The sequence below is a fragment of the Dama dama genome, chromosome 30, assembly GCF_033118175.1.
Source record: "Dama dama isolate Ldn47 chromosome 30, ASM3311817v1, whole genome shotgun sequence".
Taxonomy (NCBI): domain Eukaryota; kingdom Metazoa; phylum Chordata; class Mammalia; order Artiodactyla; family Cervidae; genus Dama; species Dama dama.
The window spans coordinates 89,214,655-89,240,306 of NC_083710.1; the positions used below are offsets into that span (position 1 = coordinate 89,214,655).

The 25,652-nt window shown below is 59.8% G+C and overlaps 1 protein-coding gene across 1 annotated transcript; it reads left to right on the forward strand.

Moving 5' to 3' along the window:
- On the forward strand, positions 1–25,281 carry LOC133049733 (phospholipid-transporting ATPase IH-like). The gene is made up of 11 exons (XM_061133883.1): positions 1–124; positions 5,361–5,463; positions 5,711–5,856; positions 6,393–6,452; positions 6,918–7,045; positions 8,701–8,836; positions 14,074–14,139; positions 14,756–14,859; positions 16,804–16,969; positions 21,048–21,151; positions 21,854–25,281. The coding sequence occupies exons 2-10, from the start codon at positions 5,436–5,438 to the stop codon at positions 21,138–21,140; spliced, it is 927 nt and encodes a 308-aa protein (XP_060989866.1). The 5' UTR covers positions 1–124; positions 5,361–5,435; the 3' UTR covers positions 21,141–21,151; positions 21,854–25,281.
- The last annotated feature ends 371 nt before the right edge of the window (positions 25,282–25,652 follow it).

Consider the following 25,652-nt stretch of genomic DNA (forward strand, 5'->3'; position numbering starts at 1 on the left):
CCACCGTCCTGGCCGCTGCCCCGCTAACCCTCCCCCTCCTCCCCTCCCCTCCCCCAGGCCGGGGAGGAGGGGCGTCCGCGCACCTGCGGGTGGAGGACCGGGCCCGGAGGCCATCCCGCGGCAGGTGTGTGGGGGCGGGAAGTGCGGGCGGTGAACGCGGGTGGGGGGGGCGCGGCGGGCCCGGGAGAGGGGCCGACAGAGGAGGGCGGGGGGCGCGGACTCAGCGTCCCGGAGGCCGGTGACCGGTCTGCGCGCTCCGATCGCCTCCCGTGGCCGGTCTGCGCCGCTGCGATCCCCTCCCGCCTGCGTGCGACCCCAGGGAGCCCCGGGACCGGCCGCGGCGGAGCGGGGCGCTGCGCGGTGTCCAGGGGCCGCCGCCGGAGCGGGAGCGCGAGCTCCACGTGCGGGACGCCCCCCACTGTCGGCCGGGGTCCTCCCGCGCGGACAGGTGTCACTGCCCGGCCCCTCTCAGGGCCGCACCCCTGGGTCCCGGCCCCCAGCAGGTCCCGGACCAGGTGGGGCCGCTGAGGGCGGCCGGCTGAATCTGGACTTCCCGGCCCCTGTCTGGCTGTTTTGCTTTTCAAACTGGCAGCGGAAAAGTAAGACTCAGCAGTTTAAAAATAAGGCCGTTTGCTCTTTCAACTCTAAACCGTGTTCCTGCTAGTTTTTAAAAACCACCTTCCGTTCTCTGCAGCGCTGGACCTTAAACAGGAGCCTGCTCTGGTTGGCCCAAAGGAGACTTTTCTGGAGCAGGTGCAGCTTCTTAACTTTACTGGAAGCTTCCCATCCTGCCCCTAAGGGACCTCCCGCGGGCCCTGGACAGGGAAGGGGTTAAGGTGACCCTGAGGCACAGCAGGATGTGTGGGGGTGGCCGTGGGAGGCCCCAGGATGTGTGACCACTGGGAGGGGCCAGGCTACAAAAATAGACGTGTGTCCGGGGGTGCTGGTGCTGGAGTGTGTGTGTCCCTCCCAGGGGACCGGGGACCCCACTGGGCAGGTAGGTGAGAGGTGGCGCCCTGGGGGAGACCTCGCGGTGGAAGGTCTCCTAAAGTGCAGATCTGACCCAGTGGCCGGCCCAGTGCGGGTTCGGGGACCTGAGTTCTGAGCTCTGCTCCCGGCTCCTGGACCCGCTGCGGCAGGGGGACGGACAGACAGAGGCTGCCCGTGGGCCCGGGGGGGCGGCCAGGAGGGCACGTGCTCCGGGTGAGTCAGTCCAGAGGGGCAGGAAGAGGGGCTTGGCTGTGTTTCAGCACTTGTGTTCCCTCGGGGCGGGGTGCACCCCCCAGGTCCCAGGCTCACCGTCTGGCCAGGACCTGGGCGCAGCTGTAATTGGGCCTCTGTGACCTTGGCCCCGCCACCTGTGATGGCCCCCCCTGGCAGCGATCCAGGGAAAGGCTGGCGAGAGCATTGGGTCTTCTGCTCCAGAAGCCTGGGCATCACCCTTCTCGTGACTGTCCCCAACTCTGGGGCGAGTTTCTCTCCGGGAGACCGACGGATCAGGAGGAGGGCGCAGGGGTCACCTGTTTGCGGAGCTCAGCGCTCTGAGGACACTCTGCCCCAGACGCAGCTCGAAACCCGTCCTTCTCCTGAATCAGAGCCTCTTCCCTCCCCAGCCCTGCCACTGCTGGGCACCTCCTGACCTCGGGTTGTGGCTGTAATCGGTGTCCAGATCACCATTCCAGGAGGCTCGTTCTGTGTTGGGGGCTCAGCTGTGAAAACGGGAGATTTACCTGGGAAGCGCATCTTGGTGATTAGAAGTAGAATGAAGGTCACTTGGACAGAAGAGCTTCCTGCTGTTAGGAACTCACATACCTTTTGTAAAATGGCATAAAGCCTGAAGTGGAAAGAGAGGTTAGTGGAGCATTTGTGCGAATGGAATATTGGTAGCACCTGGCCATCAGCTTAGTTGATCTGGTGCTAAGAGGCTCCGAGGGAAGTTAGACGTGTGAGAAGAACAGGACAAGAAGGTAGCATTCTGCTCCACAGTCAGCTCAGCTTCTTGTTCTCAGGTCCACTCATTTCACCCTCGCCTGAGCCCAGGAGAGCCAGGGTGATGCTCTTCCCCGACAGGTGGGAGAGGCTGGCTGAGCGCCAGCCACAACCTGGACCTGGCTGAGGGCCCGGGGCCACGTCTGGAGCCGCTCAAGAGATGCTCAGTCCACTCCTGCCTTGGAGAAGGCGGGTGGCGGCCCAGCCCCGCTCCAGAGAAGGCACGGTCGGCTGTGTGGTCAGTGTGGGGTGGCTGGCCGGACTGCCCAGCCGCCCATGGACTCTGCTGGTGGAGCCGGTCCACAGTACCTTACCCTCGGGGACGACCGTGTCCTTTTCCTCTGGGCCTCCCCAAGTAAAACGTTCAGGAGTGCAAGCCCGCAACGGTCTCCCGGACACCCTGTGGCTATTACCGAGGAACTCTTGGGCACCCAGGGCTGGACCTCGACTTTGTGGTCAGCGGCCGCTCCCGAAGCACCTCATCCAGCATCAGGCAGCGCCGTCGTCTCCAGGATCCCCAGGAAACCTGGCGCCTCCGCCAGAACCTCCCAGCGGCCCCCTGGAGCCCAGAGGGCCAGTCCTACGCAGCTCCACGGAGGTGACCCAGGAGCACCAGAGCTTGCGCCCCAGTGGGTAACATGTCAGCGTGAGTGTAGGTCACCGCTGGGGGCGTTCAGTCCAATCTGTTGAGAAAGCGAAGAACTGTATTCAAAGTACCAAGTTGAGCAACCACAGAAATCAGAACAAGTCAAATAGGAAGATATGGGTGGGGACACTGAAGCGCGCAGCTGACCAGCGCCGAACGTCTCCACACCGTCTTCCTCCTCACTGGTCCGTTTCTCACTCAGCGCTTAGGGCTGGTGCCGGAACAGAGTGGGGTGACTCCCGGGGGAAAGGCCCTGCTGTCATCCCACAAACTGGGCCTGAGGGGCAGGGGAGACAGGCGTGGGGAGGAGGTGGAGACTAGACCTCCCTGAGGGTCACCGGTCCCCGGCATCCAGCTGGACAGCCCCGCCTCCCCCCCGATGCCCTGGACAAGGTGGTGGGTGTGAGCGCCACCGACGATCAAGCAGGTTAAGCCGCTGCCGTGGGGCCACAAGCAGAATTTTTGAAAGGGGCCCAGCCAGACATAAGCCAACGGGGCGATGATGGCCTGTGTGTGTGCATGCTAGGTCACTTCAGTCGTGTCTGACTCTGCAACCCTGTGACCTGTAGCCCGCCAGGCTCCTCTGTCCGTGGGATTCTCCAGGCAAGAACACTGGAGTGGGAGAAGGGAATGGCAACCCACTCCAGTATTCTTGCCTGGGAGATCCCATGGACAGAGGAGCCTGGCGGGATGTGTAGTTACACATTGTCTGTAAGTAAATTTATTGTCTAGATGTGTTCATTTTTCTTTGATCAGTCTTGCGCTCGAGTTTTCATGATTACGGAATCCTTGGTGTCTATTCACAGGATAAACTTGAAACCAATGATTAAAAAAATTTAAAAAAACACTGGAGTGGGCTGCCATGCCCTCCTCCAGGGGATCTTCCTGACCCAGGGATCGAACCCACATCTCTTACATCTCCTGCACTGGCAGGCGAGCTCTTCACTAGTGCCACCTGGGAAGCCATAATGAGCCATGAGTAAGCCCAAAGACAAGGGGGCTGTGGGCGATTACCTACCCGGGTGAGCATCTCGGGCAGATGACGTCATGTGGCTTCGGTTCGAGATGTAGTCACTCGCTGTCTCTTTAAATACAAGGTTGCCTCCCAAAGACTTGATTCGAGTTTCTTTGCCAGACTTCCACCGGAGGAATAAGACCTGAATGTTTGTCCTGGGCTGCGCGAGGCCCAGGCGTGCTGGGGGCGGGGCTGCAGGGGGCCCAGGTGTGCTGGGGGCGGGGCTGCGGGAGGCCCAGGCGTGCTGGGGGCGGGGCTGCAGGGGGCCCAGGCGTGCTGGGGGCGGGGCTGCGCCAGGCCCAGGCGTGCTGGGGGCAGGGCTGCGCGAGGCCCAGGCGTGCTGGGGGCGGGGCTGCGCGAGGCCCAGGCGTGCTGGGGGCGGGGCTGCGCCAGGCCCAGGCGTGCTGGGGGCGGGGCTGCAGGGGGCCCAGGCGTGCTGGGGGCGGGGCTGCAGGGGGCCCAGGCGTGCTGGGGGCGGGGCTGCAGGGGGCCCAGGCGTGCTGGGGGCGGGGCTGCGGGAGGCCCAGGCGTGCTGGGGGCGGGGCTGCGCGAGGCCCAGGCGTGCTGGGGGCGGGGCTGCAGGGGGCCCAGGCGTGCTGGGGGCGGGGCTGCGGGAGGCCCAGGCGTGCTGGTGGCGGGGCTGCGCGAGGCCCAGGCGTGCTGGGGGCGGGGCTGCGCGAGGCCCAGGCGTGCTGGGGGCGGGGCTGCGCCAGGCCCAGGCGTGCTGGGGGCGGGGCTGCGCCAGGCCCAGGCGTGCTGGGGGCGGGGCTGCAGGGGGCCCAGGCGTGCTGGGGGCGGGGCTGCAGGGGGCCCAGGCGTGCTGGGGGCGGGGCTGCGCGAGGCCCAGGCGTGCTGGGGGCGGGGCTGCGCGAGGCCCAGGCATGCTGGGGGCGGGGCTGCGCGAGGCCCAGGCGTGCTGGGGGCGGGGCTGCAGGGGGCCCAGGCGTGCTGGGGGCGGGGCTGCAGGGGGCCCAGGCGTGCCCTCGAGCTGCATCCAACCTTGTGTAGTGATGTCCGGACTGGAACAAAGGGTACTGTTTTGTCTTCACATGTTACCTTTTGGGTTCTTAAGTGACTTCTCAAACTTTGATAACCAATTAGTGTTTCAGTCTTGAATCAAGAAGACAAGCCATAGTTTTTCCCTCATCTTTTCTTATACACATAAATATGGGGAAAAAAGACTGTAAAGAAACAGACTAAAAATTTGGAAATTATTGCATTGAGCTGTCAGATTTGGTTTTGCACACATGACAAATTTGAAAGTTGAAAGAACAGCTTATTTTAAAAACTAGATGCTTGATACAAGGCAACTTGGCATAGCACCATCTTCTAAGGGAGTGCAGCGTTCACACACGGCCCCCACCTGTGCTTAAATGTCTCCCCCACATTTAAGTGAGTGGGGCAGCCCCTGAAAATGGGTCCATGGGTTTCTTGTCTCTGTCCTCAGCCTCCCCCTCAGCCTGCTCAGCTCATCTCACTGCGATCATTTCTCAGCTGCTTCTGCTTAAGTGTGTTTCGCTTTTGACATGAAAAAGACTTTATCCTGTATGGATAAAATGCACTGCATATAATAAATAATTCACTCTAAACAGTTAGTTGTTTCATTTTCCTTGACTAACTTTGACGTCTTTGTCATTTCTGCCTAGTTAGTGGATGACCTTTGCAAAAATAAAACAGAGATGACAAAGTCTTCATTCACTTCTTTTCCAGATTGTTAAGTTAATCAAGTTGTCCAAAGAGCACCCTATCACCTTGGCGATCGGCGACGGCGCAAATGATGTCAGCATGATCCTGGAGGCCCACGTGGGCATCGGTAAGCCCCTGGGCTCTACCCCCCTGCCCCTCGCAGTGACCGGGGTTTGTCCCTCAGCCGGACCCGGGGGGACACAGAAAGGCAGGACCATAGGATTCAGACACACGTTTAGGGCACGCCTGTGACGCAGAGCGTTCAGGGCGGGAAGCCCACAGTAACGGCTCAGTCTAACCCCGCTTTGCTGGTCCCCGTGTCCACCTTCAAGGGTAGAGGAGGGCTGACTGGGCGCGTGCGCTCCCTCTTGTAGGCGTCATTGGGAAGGAAGGTCGTCAGGCTGCAAGAAACAGTGACTACGCAATACCCAAGTTTAAGCATTTAAAGAAGATGCTGCTTGTTCATGGGCATTTTTACTATATTCGAATATCCGAGCTTGTGCAATACTTCTTTTATAAGGTAGGAAGGCTCTCTGTGCTCCTCTCACCGTCTCGGGGTGTGTAGTGGGTTGTATGGAAGGCTGGCCGGCCGTGATGCCCCGAGGCTACGGGGGTGACTTGTCCCCAGGTAGAAGGAGGGGGGTCCATGGGAGGATTCCCAGGAGGAGGCGCCCATCCCTCTTCTCTCAGAACTGAATGTGGAACCATCGGGAGCTGCTCTGTAATAGGTTGAGGAAGGGCCGTTCTTTCACCTTCCTTGAACTAGTTCCTCCTCCATTATGCAGTTTGATTCTTCCCTGTCTACGCTGACACCCAAGCTGCCTCCTCATTTCTGTTAGGAGTTCCCCTTTGCTCTGATCTCGGGGAGACCGGCCTGGTCCCAGCTGCACCATGGGGGCCCCTGAAGTGAGCGAGGAGTTTTAGAGTCTTTGCCCATCTTGGAGGATGAGGGGCGCTTTGCCGGGGTGGAGTGTGTCACAGGCCAGCCTCTTAGGAACCCAGTGACGCCCCTTACGCTGCGCCCTTGAACTAACAGGCATGTGGCTTATCTTTCAGAATGTCTGCTTCATTTTCCCTCAGTTTTTATACCAGTTCTTCTGTGGATTTTCACAGCAGGTGAGTCGTCAGGCCTGAGGTCGAGCTCCCCTGAGCCTCACCTGCTCTCCCCGAGTGTGGCTGTGGTGGGCGGAGGGTGGACAGTGGGGCATGCAGGCCAGGTGACCTACATCCCACTACTGACCTGCTTTCACCTGAAGCAGCCAGACCGGAGAAAACTGAAGCCTGAAGATGGCGATTGAATTGCAAACTTTCACGCAGCTTTTTGTTGCTGCAAGTTTGCGGTGGCAGGACCGGGGAGGGGGGGTCAGCCATGATGTTTATCCTGACCAGCCGACATCATGATGCTTTGAAAAACGTCCTGGCCCCTCAGTCTCTGTAGAAGAGTGGCTCTGTGTGCATTTGAGAATTCTCAAGTTTGTGGGCCTCTCCAGAGGAAAAATATGTGTGCATGTTTAAATAAACTCCCTGAAAACCTCACCGAGGTGCCGGGGCGCTGTTCTCACGTGCGTCTCGGCCCCGCAGACTCTGTATGACACTGCCTACCTGACGCTCTACAACATCAGCTTCACCTCCCTCCCCATCCTGCTCTACAGCCTGATGGAGCAGCACGTCGCCACGGACACGCTCAAGAGGGACCCTGCCCTCTACAGGTACCGCGGGCTCTGCGCCGTGGATGCCGAGAAGGACTGGGCACCTGCAGATCATGTCTGGTGGAAGTACTTAAAGACCAGAAACAAAAAAAAACAAAACCCCAGACCATCCAGAGTTAGCCGACACACGCGATTCCCCAGAAGGCCCTTCACTTCACACGGGAGGCAGTGTGGCTTAAGTGAATATTCTCCAAACTTAGGATTCATGCTGCATTTGAAATGTGCACATTAAGCCAGTTTGTGTTTCCCTGTGATCCTTATGAAAGAACTTGGGGTGACAGTGTCTACCTCCTTGACCCCAGTGGATCCTGGCAGAGTCAAGTAGGTTCCACTCAGGGAGAAAGCTAAGAGAGCTGATCTCAGGGCGCACTTTTCTGCCGAGAAGTATTTCTTATGACAAGGAAAAGATTCTTCTGCTATTTTAGAACTGCACCCCAGAATCTCTGGCCACATCAATGTGCTGCCATTATTGTGGCTTTTTAAATTAGACATGTTATTTCCAGAACATTTTAGACACACATGTGGTTGTGGCTTCCCAGCTGGCTCAGTGGTAAAGAATCTGCCTGCAAAGCAGGAGACGTGGGTTCCATCCCTGGGTCAGGAAGATCCCCTGGAGGAGGGCATGGCAACCCACTCAGTATCCTTGCCTGGAGAATCCCATGGACAGAGGAGCCTGGTGGGCTACAGTTCATGGCGTTGCAAAGGGTTGGACGCCACTGAGCCACTCAGCATGTGGTTGTAAGAAATAGTAGAGAGGCTCCCTGGCGGTTTTATCCGGAGTCCCCCGTGAGGACATCTGACTGGCCCGCGGGAGCACAGGACAGGGTCACGCCTGGGTCCCGACTCCGCACAGCTCCCCTCGCGCTTCGTCCGTAGCGGGTGCCAGGGTACCTCGTGCCCTATGTCCTTACTTCTGGAAACAGGAGTGTGGACCCACCCTCTTTCTGCCCGTGGGGGTCTCCCAGTCCACTTTGAGGAATAAAGCGTTCAAACAGGGATTGTCCAGGACGGTCCCTGGGTAGCATGTCTGAAAAGCAGTTTGCCTCTGCTGCCAGGGAGCGCAAGCGAGTGTCTGCTGGCCGCTCCCGTGTCAGCTGAGACCTTCCCGTCACACCGCACGGTCGCTCCGTGCTCCGTGATCCGACCACGGTGGCTTCAGCTAGGACAGCTGCGTGCCGTGAGCCGCCCCAAGGCTTTCCCGGGGCCAGGTGTGATCTTGAGAGCAGTGGCAGGCGGTGTGACGTGTGGCCTGAGCACGGGTGCAGGCCTCAGGCCCGCCTGCACCCCCCTCAGCTCCGCAGCTCACGGTGTGTGCTGGTCAGTGGGTGGGTGGGGACAGGGGTCTGCCGAGAGCAGGACAGACGGGTGGAACCGGGAGGCCCGTGGGCTCACAGCGCCTGCTGGTCAGCGGGCGGGCGGAGACAGGGTCTGCTGACACCTGGACAGATGGGCGGGAACCGGGAGGCCATGTACGTGATCGGTCTGCCCCAGGCCCTCCTCTGGAGCTCGGCCGAGCGGGTGTTGGTCGGGCCTCGTCCTCCTGCTGCCCCCCGGCCCCTGGCTCTGCTGTCTCGGGGCCCTCAGTGGGTCAGGGCCCCCCGGACGCGGTGAGGCACCAGGTGGGTGCTCACGCGTCCCCACCTTTCCTCCCTCAGGGACATCGCCAAGAACGCGCTCCTGCGCTGGCGCGTGTTCATCTACTGGACGCTCTTAGGCTTGTTCGACGCGCTGGTATTTTTCTTCGGTGCTTACTTCATGTTTGAAAACACGACTGTGACCAGCAACGGGCAGGTTCGTGTGGCGCTGGGCCGCGGTGACAGGGCTGCGGGTTCTGGGATGAAGCTTGGGACGGCCCAGGCTCGGCACGGCCGGCGGGGTTGGCGTCTGGGTGTCTGCCACAGGTGGAGCGGACCCAATTGCGAGGCTCTGCCGGCTGCAGGGACACCCTTCTCAGGGCGGGTGGGTCCAGCCTTTATAGCTTATGGTTCACCGTCAGTCGTTTATCTAGGGGTCCAACTCAGTCAACCAGACGTGGCTTATTTAACTTATAGTTCACTGTCAGTCATTTATCTAGGGGTCCAACCCAGTCGTCCAGACATGGCTTATTTAATTTGGGAAGTAATTTGGTATTTAACCCCCTGTAGCGTTTGTTCATGTCCTTAGCTTAAGTTCTGTTTCCTTAGTGATGTGTAGTTCACGGTGTAGTTTCCGATAGACACTCAGCTCTCTGGGTTTTGCATAATCTCTGGGGTTGCTTTATTTGTATCTTGCTTTTTTTCTCTGCGGCGCTTCCTTCCCACTCTCAGATAATGACCACCAACACACACATGGTAAGACATCTGTGGGCGTGTCCTCTGTGTTTCTGGAGTGCATTCCGAATAAAATATTTCTCGAAAATATTTTCCAGCGTGACCCCCCCTGTGTGCTTTGTCAGTAGAAATGCTGTTAGCCGGCCCCCCCACGTCCGTAGGAGCAAGGTCGGCCCAGAGACCTGTGTGTCCACCTGGGTGGCTTTTGCTGGCAGCCATCCCTGGATTTCCGTGCTGGGATCGCCCGCCGTGTCAGCGACGTTTGACTGGATCTGTGTGGTCTTCCCTTGCCCTAAATAAGTAGGAAGACGCACAGGCGGGCGCGGCCGGGGCGGGGTGGGGGATGCTCTGACCGTGGCCAGCCCCTCGCTGCCTGGAGAGTCGGGAGGCCGCGGCCCCAGGCCTCCTGCTTCCAGTCCAGTGTCCTGGGGTCGACGAAGCAGAACGGGGCTTTGAGCAGGGGTCGCCTGCTCATCCTGCTGGACGGGGCGCCTCTCTCTGCCCATCTCTGCCTCCACGTGTTTGGCCTGAAGTTCTGAGTCTTGCTGTGTGTGCCGGGCAACTTGTTTGCCTGTCGATTTCTCTGTTTCTTTTTTCTCGTGGCTGAAAAGGGCTGTTGTCTCTCATTGTAACTTAAACCAGTGTTTACTAAATTGAGGGTTTTTCAGAGCCTTACTGCAATTTTCGGAAATCTTCCCATTTTTAGAGACTTTTAGCTGAGTGGTTCTCGGGTGCTGCCAGTGGTGGTGGGGCTGACTCGCGCTGTCTCTGGCTCTTCACGTCTTCACGGGGCTCTCCCTGGGGCCAGCACTGAGCGCGCACCTGTGTGCATCTTGCAGAGCTCAGACTCCGTGTCCCGAGCACCGAGGTCCCGGTCCCGGGTGTCACCCTTGCCCCCTGCCGTCGCCTCTCCAGCTGGGCGGTTTCCTGGAGTTAAAGTTGAGGAGACGGATGCTCAGGCAGACGGGGGGCGATGGTGGGGAGTTAGAGCAAGCCCGGGTGCGTGTTTAGTCCACGAGGCTGCTGAAGAGCCCGCTCTCACGCCAGGAGGTGACGTGAGCCCTGCCCCGCGAGCCCATAGATGGTGGGTGTGTGTGGGCAGGACACATACCCTGGACATGGATGTGGGTCGCTGGGCAGCCTCGGGTGCAGACCTGGGCGGGGGCCGCGTGTCGTCCGCTGCTCTGTGGTCAGAGGTACTGGCCCGCGTGGTTTTGAGGTCCTTCCTGTGAGCCAGGGCTTCTGCTGGTTCCTATTTCTCTGCCCCTCTCTCCCGAGGGTGTGCTGAGCCACTCCAGGACCTGGATCCCAGCGTCCAGAGGGTCTTTCCTGAGATTCTCAAGCACCTTCCCCCACACCTCGCAGCTGAGTGCCTTTGCTTGGCTGATCTTGGACAGAAGGGTTGGTTAGAACCTGGAACGATGACAGGAAGGGAGACGGAAGTAGAGAGGCCCCCAGTCGGCAGGGACCCCGAGCTCTGAGGCCCCAGGGGACAGAACCCGCACGGGTCATGCACTGCCTGTCACGGGAGATGCTCCCGAGACGCCCAGTGGTGTCAGCAAGCAGCCGGCAGGGCAGTCCTGCAAAGTGAGGTGCTGGACGCGGGCATTTGTCCTCAGCTGGGCCTCGGGTCCCTGGTGCTCAGGGGACCGTGAGCAACCTAAAGACTCAGAGGCATGAGAGTGAGACCAGTGCTAAGCGGTGCGATGCCCGCCGGGCCGAGGGCGGGCCTGTGTCCCCAGGAGCGCGGAGGCCCGGGGCTGAGTGTGCACGGCGTCCGTGGTCGGACTCGGGACCCAGACGTGGCGTCTTCTTCCAGACTGCTGATTCTTAGACGATTCCTGTGTGTCTGGCGGGTGGGAGGGTTGGCTGGCTCACAGAACTGAGAACATGTTATCAGCTGGTTCTGTCGTTCAAACTAAGCTGCAGACGAGCTGTGAGCCCGGCGCAGCCTCGGGCGGCCGGTGGCGCCCTCAGTCTCTGGCAACGGGTGCTTGGTGACGGCAGCCTTGCAGCCGCCCCTCCAAGGGGGCCACGTCTTGCTGGTGGGACGGTCAGGAGGCGACTGCTGAGACCTCTGTCGACTCGGGAATGTTCGTGGATCTGTCGAAAGGACGATAGAATTGGTGATGACCTTTGAGACAGAGAAATTAAAGTTTGGAGTGTTTTCCTCACAGACAAGAGCCACGCTGTCTCGCAGATGAGAGGAGAAGACAGTGATGTGACTGCAGCTGAAGAGCGGGGCATTCCCGGGCAGATGCTGGAAAGTTCCGGGTGCTCAGTAATAGAAGCCAGGAAGTTCCGAGAGCCGGCCTCCGGGCCCTGTCTGGCGGGCTGAGCGCAGGGCTGCCCGAGGCTCCGCACATGGAGTGAGTGTGATAGACGTTCCTGCAAGCGTAGTAAATGTTCCTGCGAGTGTGACAGACGGTCCTGTGAGTGTGATAGACGGTCCTGCGAGTGTGATAGACATTCTTGCGAATGTAGTAGATGGTCCTGCGAGCACAGTAGACGTTCCTGCGAGTGTGAAAGACAGTCCTGCGAGTGTGATAGACGTGCCTGCGAGTGTGACAGGTGTTCCTCCGAGTGTGACAGACGTTCCTCCGAGTGTGATAGACATCCCTGAGACTGCGACCTTCAGGAAACACAGGATGTGTTGTCGTGGAATCGTCTTATACATAAGAACTGAATCAGTCTGGGTCTTAGCTTCTGTGAGCAGGAAAATGTCCTGCAGAGTCCTCAGTCTCAGAGGAAAAAGAGGTGTGTGAAGAGGAGGGATTAAACCGGGACCTGCTTGTGGGGGCTGCGGGGGCCAGAGCTGCCCCTCCTTATCTTCCCACACGGCCCCGATGGTCCTGGAGCCCTCACGGGGACACCCCATGTGATGACAGTGTCACCCCGTGTGACGCTTCCCACGGGGACACAATGTTACTTTAGGAAATCAGACCAGATGTAGGGTGTCACTGGGGACTGGGGAACTGACCTCACTTGGGAAGAGTCCCCTCCTCGGACAACCCTTTGAGAGAGGGGCTTGGACCCCAGTGAAGCCCCCACTAAAGAGTGTAGAAACGAGGGCGGACGGTTTCAGTAACTCGGCCTGGGCTCTCCCGCAGGTAAGGAAGCCTGGAGGAGGTCCTGGAGCATTACGTGGCTGCATCCCCGTGAGCCAGGACGGCCGCCCCCGCGTTGTCCCCAGGCCCACGCACGCTCTTCTCTGACGTTTTAAGGGAGCTTGGGGTTCCCGCCCAGCAGGTGTGGCGGACTCGGGGGCCTGGGGCGTAAGGAGGCAGATGGCCGGCCCCGGGGCTCCTGCCCACCCAGCTGAGGGTCCCGGGGGTTCAGAGCTGCCGCCTCCCGCACCATCCCTCTCTGCTTTTGGCTGAAAACGGCAGCTTCAGGGGAAAGGACGCAGGCGCACGTCCTCCTGCACCTGCTGGGCATGCCCAGCGCGGCCCGCCCGACCGGGCTTCCTGCCCCCAGCATTAAGCCTTGAACACACAGCGCTGCTTTGGGGGAATCCCAGCCTGGGCACGTCGCCATGGGGTGCCATCCAGACCCCCGGCCCCTGCCTGCTGGAGGCCAGTGACCCCCGCCCACCAATGTCCCCAGACATGGCAGGTGGCCCCCAGCTCGGGACAGACGCCCCTGTGGCGAGAACCAGTGAGCCCAGTTTTGATCACGATGATGAAGTGAAGAATCAAGTGATGAGGGGCCTTAGGTCCGTTTCCTACAGAAGTCCGAATGCTTCAGTTTTTCTTCTAGAATATTCTCTAAGCAGATTCTGTCTCAGTAAACGTATCACAGACCGGCAGCGCACACGCTCACCTGCAGGGGTGTTTCTTTGGTTGAGGACTAACCCCGGTTCCAGCTTCTCCTGCTTGTGGCTTGCGGCTCTGGGTTTGCTTAAAGCAGAGTAGGAGCTCTTTCTGAGAGGCCCAGCTCACAGACCTGACAAGCCAGAACCGGGTCAGCCAGCTCCTGTGAGGTAGTGCGTCCCAGAGGCTGGTTTGTCCCCAGGACAGACTCTCCGCGTCCCGTGTTTCCTCCTGCTTGTGTCTGCGTCTGTGGGCCAGGCCGTGGTGTCTCCCGGACTGACGTGCGCGCTTCCCACGGGCCGAGCCGCGTTTCTCCGGGCCGTGAGGGGGCCGTGCCGTGTGTCCGGGGCTCCGGCCGCGGGCTGCCCTGGCCTCCGTGCAGCTCCGTCCTGTCTCCCCCACTCCCCCTCTGTGAGTCCCGTGGGCCCCCCCCCCCCCCCGGTGACGCCGCCCCAGGAGGGTGCCACCATGGTCTGTTGTCCGAACCCTCAGGGTTGTGAGTTGGAAGGAGGACAGATGCACTCCCCTAAGGCTCGCTTCGGCCACGCAGAGCGAGTCGGGTGGGGCGATGGGCTGAAGGTCTCGTCTGCACGAAACACAGGCCGGAGGAGCAGAGTGGGCGCCGTGCCCACCGAGACGCCAGCTCCCGGGTATCCTGTCCGGCTCGTGGGGCACCGAGGGGGAGACTCGGGGCGGCCTGCAGGGGGGACTGGGTGCCCGCGGACGCTGCTGGAGCCGGGGGCTGGGGGCCTGGGTGCGGCCCACCCCCATCGCAGTGACACCAGGAGGTCCCCGCGTCTCGGGCTGGACGAGTTGGTGGTGGGTGGGTGGGGTGCTCGGGCACTTGTGTTGAGTGTGAAAGGGGCAGTCTGTGTTAACGAGAGGTGACTGGACTTTCTCTCTGCAGGTGTTTGGAAACTGGACGTTCGGGACCCTGGTTTTCACAGCCATGGTGTTCACAGTCACCCTGAAGGTACCGTCCCTGAGCGCATGTGCTTCCTCCAGGCACGGTCGGCCGCCCAGTGACCCTGACCCTGGCCTGCCGGGGTTCTCACCCCGCTGCTACCATGTCCTCGGCCCCGAGGGGCGAGCTCAGAAATACACAGAAGGGGAGGAGGGAAATTCCACAGCCTTTTCTGTGAAAGGACTGGAATTAGACTGCTTTTACGTGGCAGGCAGCTCCCGTTATAGTCAAAGCACAGTTTAGCCAAAACAGATGAATGTATTGTGGGAAGCTGAGCTTGTTTTTAAAATCAAGTCAGACTCTTCGTGGCGTATCGTCACCAAGGTCCCAAATCCTACCAGCCTGGGTCAGAGAGTGAGGCAGAAGTCCCAGAGCCGTGTGCTGGGGAGTGGCATCTCCAGCAGGGAGCGCGCCCACCCCGGGATCCGGGCACTTTCGGGCAGGGTGGGCCTGCGGAGCCCTCCTCTGGAAGGCAAGGTGTGTTTCTCCCGCACAGGCCCCTGTAGACGCTCTGGCTGAAGTTAGGGGTTTGTTTCTGCTTCCTGTTCCCCCCCAGCTTCCCTCCCCGGGGCTCAGGCCGACACGCGCGGGTGGCCCCACTGCTAACCGCCTTGTCTGTCCTCAGCTGGCGCTGGACACCCACTACTGGACCTGGATAAACCACTTTGTCATCTGGGGGTCGCTGCTGTTCTACGTCGTCTTTTCCCTCCTCTGGGGAGGAATCATCTGGTACGGACTCGATGGTTTTTCAGTCTCCGTTACAGCACTGGTCCTGCAGTGTCTCTCACCGAGGCCTGAAAACTCACGTTCCATACCGCCGCATTCCCGTGTGCGGGAGGGGCTTCATGCCAGGGCCCAGGGGCCCACTGGGACGAGGCAGGGTGGTCTCTGCCCCCTCCCCCCGGTTCTCATGCTGCATCATGAGTGAGTCAGGGGACGAACAGACCAAACCCTCCAGGAAGGGACCGATCAAAGGTCGGGGACGGCTTCTCCAGAAAAGCTGTTATTTAAACAGAAACGGGAGAAAAGCGCTGACCTCATCCTGTGAGTGCTCTGGGCCGCTGGCCCTGGGCTGAGGCAGAGTCGTTCCTAAGGAAGGGAGTCCTGCACTCAAGGGCCCCGAGGCAGGCCCGGCAGGAAGGCTCCCCCGGAGACCATTAGGACGCCATGGAAGATTTTAAATGGAGGGGCCGCAGAGCCCAGGTCCCTGTGTTGCTGGCTGAACGTACGCCTGGGGGTGGACAGAGACAGACACAGTGGTCAGTCCTGACGGGCAGGCGGCGGCTGTGTTGGTCACAAGCGCACCTCCGCCCGCACCGTCCCTTTTGCCCAGGGCGTCCGTCTAAGTGGCCGGCCTGGTGAGCTCCTCCTCATCCCTCAGAACCCGGGGGCCCGCCATGCTCCTCAGCCCTTCCCCCGGGGCATATCACAGGCGGGCATGTACGCCTGGCCCCTGGGCGCTTGTTCACACCTGTCACACACTGACGGGGGCTCCTGTGATCCCCCCACCCCCACCCCACCTGTGAGGCGCAGCACATCCTGAGCAGGGCTGCCGCTGGGGGCAGTGAGCCAGGCCCCAGGCCCGCCCAGACGTGAGGCCGGAAGCAGTGTCCCAGCCACCTGGCCTCCCCGCTATTGAGCAGAGCTCGAGGGGAAGGGCAGGCAGCCCCCAGCCCCGGGAGAGGCCCCTGGTCCATCCGGTCCCTGCTTGGAGGCTGCTGCGTGGACGCCAATCCACCCGCCGGCCGCTCCATTGCTGACCCCCAGTGGCCAGTCCGTGCATTGCATGTCGGGAAAGCCAGACCAGCTCTTGGTGGATTTTCGCCACCCCACTCCTGGCCAGAGATCCCTGTGGCTCTAGTGAGCTTTCCAAGTGGCTGTGTAAGAGAGAGGCCCCCCAGAAACTTCCTGGCCAGCTCCTGGGCCTGGACACTTCGGAGCGTGAAGCTGTGAGACTCAAGTTTAGTGCAGTCACTGCCAATTTCTAAGGCTTCCCAGGTGGCTCAGATGGTAAAGAATCTGCCTGCAATGCAGGAGAACCAGGTTTGATTCCTGGGTCGGGAAGATCCCCTGGAGAAGGGAATGGCAACCCACTCCAGTATCCTTGCCTGGAGAATCCCATGGACAGAGGAGCCTGGCGGGTTACAGTCCATGGGGTCACACAGAGTCAGACAGGACTGACTGTTACTTTCACTTCACTGTCCGTCTCCAAAGGCATTCCTGGCCTACCTGGCAGGGAAGTCATTTCATTCTCTGTATTTTTATAGAAATTTTAAAAAATTATTTTGGCATAAGCTTGTGTTTAGCTGTTCTGCTGATGAGAACACTATCTTCTCTTTATTAATAGGTATTGAGCAAAACACCCCGTTTCATGTTTAAAAGTCTTTCCTGCTGTTCTGAAGCTGAACTTCTGGGGCTTGTTCCCCCCTTGGAATGGCCTCATAGACTCCGCCCTCCTTTTCTCATGCACGCTCGCCAGCCTTCAGGGCAAAGTCACGCAGGGCTGTGGGGGGCGCCCCCCTGGTGAGCTGGTAGTGAGGGCAGCGGGCGGACCGTGACCGTCAGAGACGGACGTGGGCCCGCCGGGCAGAGGGCCCCCTGTGCGGACTCGGGGGGCTCCGCCGGCTCCTCACGGGCCACCGTGCGGTGGTTTTCTTTCCCTGGACACTGCAGGCCCTTCCTCAGTTATCAAAGGATGTACTACGTGTTCATACAGATGTTGTCCAGCGGCCCCGCCTGGCTGGCCATCGTCCTGCTGGTCACCGTCGGCCTGCTGCCCGACGTCCTCAAGAAGGTGCTGTGCAGGCAGCTGTGGCCAAGCGCCACCGAACGAGTGCAGGTACCGGGGGCGGGGCCGGCTCGGGGGCGGGGCCGGCACGGGGCGGGGCCGGCACGGGGCCGGCTCGGGGGCGGGGCCGGCACGGGGCGGGGCCGGCTCGGGGGCGGGGCCGGCTCGGGGGCGGGGCCGGCACGGGGCCGGCTCGGGGGCGGGGCCGGCACGGGGCGGGGCCGGCTCGGGGGCGGGGCCGGCTCGGGGGCGGGGCCGGCTCGGGGGCGGGGCCGGCACGGGGCGGGGCCGGCTCGGGGCGGGGCCGGCTCGGGGGCGGGGCCGGCTCGGGGCGGGGCCGGCGGCCGGGGAGGGGGGGGGGCGCGCTGCAGCCATGGGGGCACGGGTTCGGGCGGGGGGAGCGGCGGGTCACGGGGTGGGGGGGGAGGGACGCAGCTGGGGGCACCGTGGTGGGGGCCGGCAGCCAGGGGGGCTGCAGCCCTGGGGGCACTGCGTGGGGGGGGTGCCAGGGAGGCAGCAGGAAAGGTGGTCCGTCCAGTGTTACTAGCGAATTCCACGGTGACACATGATTTTATACCTGAACCAAATGTCCAGTGCTTAGATTTGGTCAGCTAGCCCCTGAAATAAGGAAAAGATTAAGAGGAAAAAGATTAAGCCAATACAAAAGGCACATTATTTTGTGTGAACCTAAACAGGTTTTTTGATTAATCCTTACTTCGAAGGTAAAGTCGCTTTATTTCTAGGGAGGAAGTGTGGCTCCGACTTGAGCCCTCGTTTTGGGGAATTCTGGTCCTGAGTAGGTAGGGCTGCTGTTTTCTGTGCTCCCGAGGGGACTCCAACAGTCTGAACTCTGGATTCAGGAGATGGGTGAGACGCTGAGGATGCCCAGGCCGGCCTTCAAACAGAGATGTGACCTGGAGCTTCTAGAGAGCTCTTGGGGAGCGGACATCCCCCACCTCTTTACCCCTGTGACCGCTCACCTCCTCACCCCCTCACCCCACACACCCTCTCCCCTGTGCTCCCACACCTACTCACCCCTGTGACGCTGTACCTCCTCACCCCCTCACTCCACACACCCTCTCCCCCTGTGACCCCACACCCCTCACCCCTGCACCCCCTCCCCCTGTGGCCCCACACCCCCTCGCCCATGTGACCCCTCCCCCCTGTGACCCGGCACCCCTCTCCCCGCACCCCTCCCCCCTGTCCTGCCGTGCACCCTCGGGGAGGAGGAGGGATGCTCTGAGAGGCAGAGGCCGCAGCAGGCCGTTCTACAAGATGCCTGGCCCACCTGCAGCACCCGGTGCTTGTGCAGGTGTGAGTGACAGGAGGGCGGGGCATGCAGGTGTGAGTGACAGGAGGGCGGGTGACCACAGGCGAGGGCGCCCCCCCCCCCCATCCTGGGACTGAGCCCCTCTGGGGAACGCAGGGGCCCCTGGTCTTAGTCCTCAACCGCTGCCGCCGGCTGTGGGGTGGAGCCTCTGTCACCGCACTGGCCGCCCCCAGAGGTGACTGGTCAGGTGGGCGAGCTCTCAGACCCCCGGGGCTGATCTCAGATGCTGCCCGAGGTGCCCAGCCAGGGGGCGCAGAGGGCTTAGAGCCGCCCCCGACCGGCAACTTCACAAGAGTTGCTCCGTGATCTCAGGCCATCCTAGGGAAGGGCCCGCGGGAGAGCACGGGAGGTTTCCACCGGGCGGGGCTGGGCCTCAGGGACTGCAGGGGCCGCCGTGCTCACGTCTCCCGTGGCCGCAGGGACTCCGGGTACGGCCCCCAACTCACTGCCTTTTCTTGTCTCTTCCCTCCCTGGTTCCTTTCATCTTCCGGCCTCTTTGCCCAAATCTTGTTTAACGATGTGCATGGCCTCCTGACCTCTGACCTCTGACCTCTGGGACCGGCAGACTAGGAACCAGTGCCTTTCTGTCGAGCAGCCCACCGTCTTTATGCTTTCTCAGACTTCCAGCAGTCTGACTTTCTAACGGAACAAGGTGATGCTTTTCTGTCTTTCTGCATGTTTGGGACTTGATCGGAGGACCACAGAGGGCTGACGGTTAAGCTCGGGAGCCGCACACACAGGCCCTCTGGGGCTGTGGGCGCCGGCCATCTCCACCCACACAGCCGCCCGGGCCTCCCTGAGGAGGCTCAGCGTTCCTCTGACTGGGTGGCAGCCGTGAGGCCGGTCCTGTCTCTGCGCGGCAGGGGCAGCTCCTGGGTCAGCGCCGGCCTTGCCCTGGAGCCCAGAGGCAGGTCCTCCCTGCCTCTCGTGTGGAGCCCACAGGACTGGCGGGACCACAGCCCGGGGAGAGGCAGCCTCAGGCCAGGCCCCTGGACTGCGGATGGGACAGGTGTGTTTGGGGCCAGCTGTCTCACCAAAGTCCCTCTTATCTTTTTAAAAATATCTGATTGTTTTTAGAAACAGACTCCACCTGTGCCTTAAACAGCATCTGTGGCTCTCTCTCAGGAGCATGGAGCAGTCACACCGTTTTCTGTGGCCGCCGCCCAGGATGGAGGCTTCTCGCCTGGAGCCAAGGCTTCCAGGACACGCTTATCTGTTCCCAGTCATCTGTGTCCCAATGCCCCACTTGTGTGTCCCCACACTGGGCACACATTACCGCTTTACCAGGCAGCTTGCTTAACAGGAAAATGCCTAAAGCAAAAAAAAAAAAAAAAAAACAACTTTTTTTTCTTTTAATAATTGTTCATCTTTTAAGTTCAAGTAATTATTGGCAATCAAAATTTTTTTAATCTGGTGCGTCAATTTATTAGAATAAACTACATAATATTATGTTTATGCAGTTGGAAACATTTAGGATGAAATTATTAGGAACATTTTAATAAGTCACAGGAGGTGCTTGTGAAACCAGTTAAATCATGCCAACTCTGGGCTAAAAATAAATCTTCTGACGATTGATGGGGTGTATTGAGAGCTGGTTTGCTTCTGAGCCTTTGCAGAAGCCGGACTCTGCTGCTTGGCGCAGGGCTCTGAGCTCCGTGTGTCCGTGGCCTCGGCTGTGATGGCAAGGCCTGCGAGCCTCACGGGTGCCTGCAGCCAGTGCTTAGCACACACGGGGTCCATGCGGTGTTGCTGCAAAACCAGACAATTTTGGCCAAACTTTAAAGGAACAAACCCTTGGCTAGTGCTCCCATGGAACATGCTGCATTTGAGATGGGTGGCTTTTTCTTTTCATCTGTCCAGTTAAAGTGAAAACCACAGAGGCTAGCAGGTCTCACATGTAAACATGGGTGTGTTCGTACACATGTATGGCATCTATATATACATGTGCGTGTACTCCGTCCACACCCGTGTGCACGCACAGCTGTGTGTGCTTCCCGCAAAGAGCCACCGCCCGCGCGCTGGTCTGCTTTGCCTCGCCCCCTGCCCCTCGCGCCGAGCCAGCGGCATCTGCACCTCCAACCCCTGCTTCTCCAGCTCCTGCAGCTCCCTTCTTCGGAGGCACTGAGAAATTCATACCACTTGACTAGAAAGCCTCAGTGTTCCGACTAGAAACGCGGGACCCCGCTGGCCTGCGGCCCTGCCACGCCCCAACCTCCGGATTCTAGCTTCAGGCCAGGGTTCTTTTGTTTGACTGGAGATGGGGCCAAGGGACAGGGCCGGGCAGGCACACGGGGACAGAGGGACAGGCAGGCAGGCGGGTGGACAGGGATGCAGGGACAGGCAGGTGGACAGGCAGGTGCAGACAGGGACAGGCAGGTAGACAGGCAGACAGACAGGGACAGGCAGGAACAGACGGACAGGCAGGAGAACAAAGAGGGACACAGGGACAGGCTGGAACAGACGGACAGGCAGTTACATGCAGGCGGACAGGCAGGGACAGGAAGGCAGATGGACAGGCAGGTGCAGACAGGGACAGGCAGATGGACAGGCAGGTGCAGACAGAGGGACAGGCAGGCAGAGTGGCCGGTGCAGAGCTCCTCGCTGGGGCCCGCATGCCCTCAGGAGCAGCGCCCTTTCCGGACGGTTGGGGTGAGCGGCAGGGCCGTCAGCCCCGGGCCCCGCGCCCCGACCATCGCCGCTGCTGCGCCGAGAGCCGGGCCTCCCCGCACGCGTACCCCTCGGCCGTCCCCGCGGAGCCGGGCGTGCGGCACGGGCTCAGTGTCTGTCCTCGCCTTGCAGAGGAGCCCGAGCCGCCCAGCCCCGGCCAACGCCGCGCCGAGCCCCGACCGGCCGCTGCTGACGGACCCCGAGCCCCGGCCGAGGCGCGAGTAGCAGGAGGATAGGTAACGGCCGCCCGCGGGCAGCCCGTGTGCTGTGTTTCCTCCAGAGCTCTGCCATCTGTTAGGTTCGCGGTGGCAGAGACTTGCCCACACGTGGGGTCCGTCCCCGGTAAGTGGCCCACCGGAGAGGCCGGCCGCCTGGGGCTGCCTGCGGTGCACACCCAGGCACGCGTGTGAGCGTGCGTGCACACACACCTGTGCAGTGCGCAGGCCCACCGCGTCCTTCGACTCCCGGAACACGGCCTTCATTCTCATCCGCGGTGGTGGGCGTGGCTCCACCTGAGAGGTCCTCCAGGAGAGACCCCCTTGTGGAATAAACAAGGGGATCTGAGCCAGGCCGGGGCAGGCGTCCAGCTGCGCCTTCAGCATCCAGAGCGGTCATCTCCGGGCCGGCTTCCCCCTCCCTGCCCATCCAGTCTGACCACCTGGGCCTCTGACCGCGGCCGGAGCGGTCCAGCGAGATGCGCGGTGGGAGGAGCCGCACTCAGCCTGGGGCCCGGGGAGGGGCCTCGTGTTTATACACCTTTCTGCGGGCCGCTGGACGCAAGGAGGGGACGGTTCACACGCCGCCCCCGTGTCTGGCCCAGCTATGCTCGGGGGCGACCCCGCCAGGGCAGCGAGGGCCGCGGCTGGGCTGGGTTCCGACGGGTGTTGGACGGGGTCCGTGCGGGGTCCCGGGACTGACCGTCCTTTCTGTTTCCGCAGACCTCGCGCTCCGTGTCAGGACCACCTCTGGGGAGTTACCCACTTGCTTCTCTGTAGTCTCCAGCCCCAGGCAGCGCCCTGGAAGGCAGGGAACGCGGGGCCCCTCCTGCTCCGTCTCTCCCACCCGCGGCCCCAGGGGCGACCACACGCAAGGGTCCAGCCGCGAAGGGCCGCGTGGCGTGTGCTGCTCTTGCGGCCGGAAGAGCAGGAAGACGGGACAGGCGTCCCCGAGTGGCGACCGGGAAGGACACGCACGAGCCCGCTACCCTCCCTGGCCCCGTGGCGAGGGGAGGACTTCTGCTCGGGGGTCTCGGTCCGCTCCAGGCACGGCCACCACACCAGGACCTCCGGGGAGCATGGCTAAGCCTCGCAGGCGGGGGTCCGGTCTGCTCCGTCCTCCCAAGCCTGACACCTCTGCTTTCGGAGCGGCCGGCGGACACCCCAGGACCGGCCCCCCGCCCGGTCCACGGCTGCCGTCCAGACCTGCGCGTGGTGGCGCTGACCGCGGGGCGAGTCTGGCCCGACCCCGCCCCTCCGGGGGAGGTGCTGCCCGCGTGCCCAGGGAGCCCCCTCTCTGTCCCCCGCTGCCTCTAGGGGGGCCTGGCCCGTAAGGCACAAGCTCCGAGAGGTGCCCCTTCCCGCTCCGAGGGCGCAGGCGCGGTTTGCTGTTGTGGGAAGGGTGTTTCGGGGTTTGCGGGGACGCGTGGGGTCTGGGTGCCGGGGGCCGGCCTCTGCTGCGGTGCTCAGACCCCCACGGGGAGCGGCCTCTCGGGCGCGTGGGCCCCCAGATCCGTGCCGGGCTCAGGGTCGCCGGGGCGGCCCGGGAAACCCAAGAGCAATGCCGCCGCCCGCACGCCGCCCGCAGGCAGCTGCGCGGTAAACCCTGTCGCTCTCCTGTAACGGAATCTCCGTTTCTAGAAATAACCCGTTCGACGTAGCCTTAAAGGTCCGTAAGGAAAACATTTCAGTTTGAGGTTCAAACTTCAGAAGGTACAACAGACAGCGTTTTAGGGGAGGGTCACCCGGAAGCCAAGCGCTGCCCCCGCAGGCCGCCCTGTGGGCCGAGGCCCGTGCTGAGCCCGCCGGGTCCGCCCCCGCGTCGCCCGGACCGCGTGGTTCGCTGGGGTGGTGCTCACCTGGGAGAGCCTGATTTGACCGAGGGGAGGAGCTGACCGCAGGAACAGGGTACCCAGGTGGCGCGGAGGAAGCAGGACGCATACCAAAGAGTGGGGTGAGGGCCGCGGGGGTGAGGCTGGGGTGGGGGCGTCCTCCCGAGGCCCCGCCCCCTCGCTGTTCCTCAGGCCCGCGGCCTGCGTGTGGCCCACACTAGACCCTGCAAGCAGCGGTGTGTGCGTTTTTACAGCCGTTTTTAAGAACCTAAAATGGGTATAAATGTCATACCTGTGGGGGGCAGATTCTCTGTATGTTTAGTTAACAAATTCTTTGTAATGTATTTTTTTAGAGATCTTAAAATTGCCTTTGCACTGAAGTATTTTCATAGCTGTTTATATCTCTTTTATTCCTTTATTTGTTAACGTACCATATCTAATTTTTAAAGTATGTTTTTAAAGCTTTTATTTTTTAAGTTGAAGACATTTTGGCCACTTTACATTTAAATTCTGATGAACGTTTTGGCTGAATGTCTCAATATCTGATGAATGTGAATTTTCAGATTTGACTTTATTCTCTGCACCTGTTTTGTTTTTGGTGTTTCTGGCAGTAGCGAGTAGTTACAAGGCATAGAGTCTGATCATTTGCTCTGCTCTTTCTTCACCATTCATTGCAATTTCATCTGCTTTTTGTTTAGTTTTTAGTTTCTAGCCTTCAGCCTTAAAATAGGAGCTTCTTGACGGTTCGCTGTCTCCTTTCTGCCTGTATCCAGACGGTTATCACTTACCTCGGATAATTCAAGTCTCCTTAGGACAGTTACTGACCATTACACGCCCCAGTACGTCTTCTTAAAATTGTTTGGGAAGTTCCTAAGTGCGCCTGAAAATGTGAGATGGACCAGGGGCATGAGACCAGAGGCCGGAGAGGGACGGGGAACCAGGGAAGGGACATTTCAGACAAGACAGTGTGGCTCCCACCTGGCGGTGGGCAGTGCTTACTCGCCTTAAACTGACCTTAGAGCAAGTAATTTAAGCATCTTCCTTGGTTTTGAAAATCTTACAGCTGCACAATAACCACGTATTAACATTTCCCCCGTTGGTCCGGATGTCTGGTTCCCGACCGCCACGCCACCCCCCAGAGCTAGCTGTCTGTGCGGCCACTCCACCGGAGGAGACCCGCCCTCGGGACCACCGCCAGACCCTCCCAGCTGCAGCCACGTCCCGGCTGGGAGAAGAGACGCTCTCTCGGCCACTCCTGTTAGAACCCCAGTCAGCCCATTCCCGTGCCCTTAACTCCACGGGCGGACATAGACCAAACGACCCCCAGAGGCGCGGCCCGGAGAGGCTCGCTGGGGGCGGAGCTTCCGCAGCGACAGGTCGCAGCCGCCTAGTAGCCTTGTGAGACTTTGCAGCTTGAACTTACAGCAATGCCTCGCACACAGTTTAACTATTCTTAAATTCATGGGCATCAACCAAAAGTTCAGGGCAACCTAAGGGAAGTTTCCAGCCTTTTTCTTTAAAACCACTAAGTTCATCTGTTTTGCACTGATTATGAATAACCTGATGCAACCACTTCTGCTTATCTTAATTAATGGTATTTATTTAACAACTCAGTGTAACAGCTTGGTATGCACTTTCTTTTGGAAGTTTCCCATTTCTAACTTTAAAAACAGGAAAAATGTCAGCTGGCAAATGCATTCATTCTGTTGTCATTTTTTTTTAATAAGTTAAAGGGTAGATGAATGGGGGTGAGAATCGTTTTGATGTCTATAAACAAAGCTTTAATGAAGATGTGTTGGAGTATTATTAAAGTGTGATTCTACTTTTGCAGAAAAAATCTAAAGATCAGTTTATATAGCTTTATTTTTTACCTTATCAAAATATACAGAATTTTAATATGCATATATTGTCTCTGACTTAAAATTATGTGCGTCTGCATTGCTGTTTAAAATGTTCATTATGTAATGTGATAAAAGAGAATCTTCAAAAATATATTTAACACAAATGTATCTATAGGTATTGTCATCATAAATACTGGAATTTATTTTTAAATTATTGAATATAGTAGGTGTGTTTAAGATAATAAATCAACCTCTGAACAGTAATGTTTAATTGATAATTTATTAATCTGCTTTGAAAAATTAAATGGTGAATTAAACCAAATCTTAAATTTCTGTAAAATTTATTTTGTATGCTACTGTTTTTAACTTTTATTTCTGTAGATAAAGTATATCTTCATAATATTAATTATGATTGGACTTTTCTGCAGAATATCTAGGCAGGAGACCTGAATCTGCTTGCAATAAAGAAGAAAAAGTTCTGGTTTAGTCTCTTTATAAATTAAAAAGATCATGGAAGTTGGTGTTGAGTTTCTGCTAAGACGAGCTGCAGGGTAAACACTCTGCCAGCGAGTGTTTCTGTTTGGGATGAAGCCGTGGGAGCAGCCTCTCAGGAACGTGTGGGATGCGGTGGCCCCGGCCTACACCTGAACTGCCCGGGGGGAGGGCGCGGAACAGGACACCCAGTGCCTCGCCCTGTCCTTCCTGCTCCAGCTGCCCCCGGACTGTCCGCCAGACCCGCCCGCCCCTGGGGTCTCTGCTCCTCCTCTAGTCCAAACCCTGGCCCCCACACCCCAGGGCCCCCGGGCAGCTCCAAGAGGATCCTGCCCTGCCCCAGCGGGTTCCTCCAGG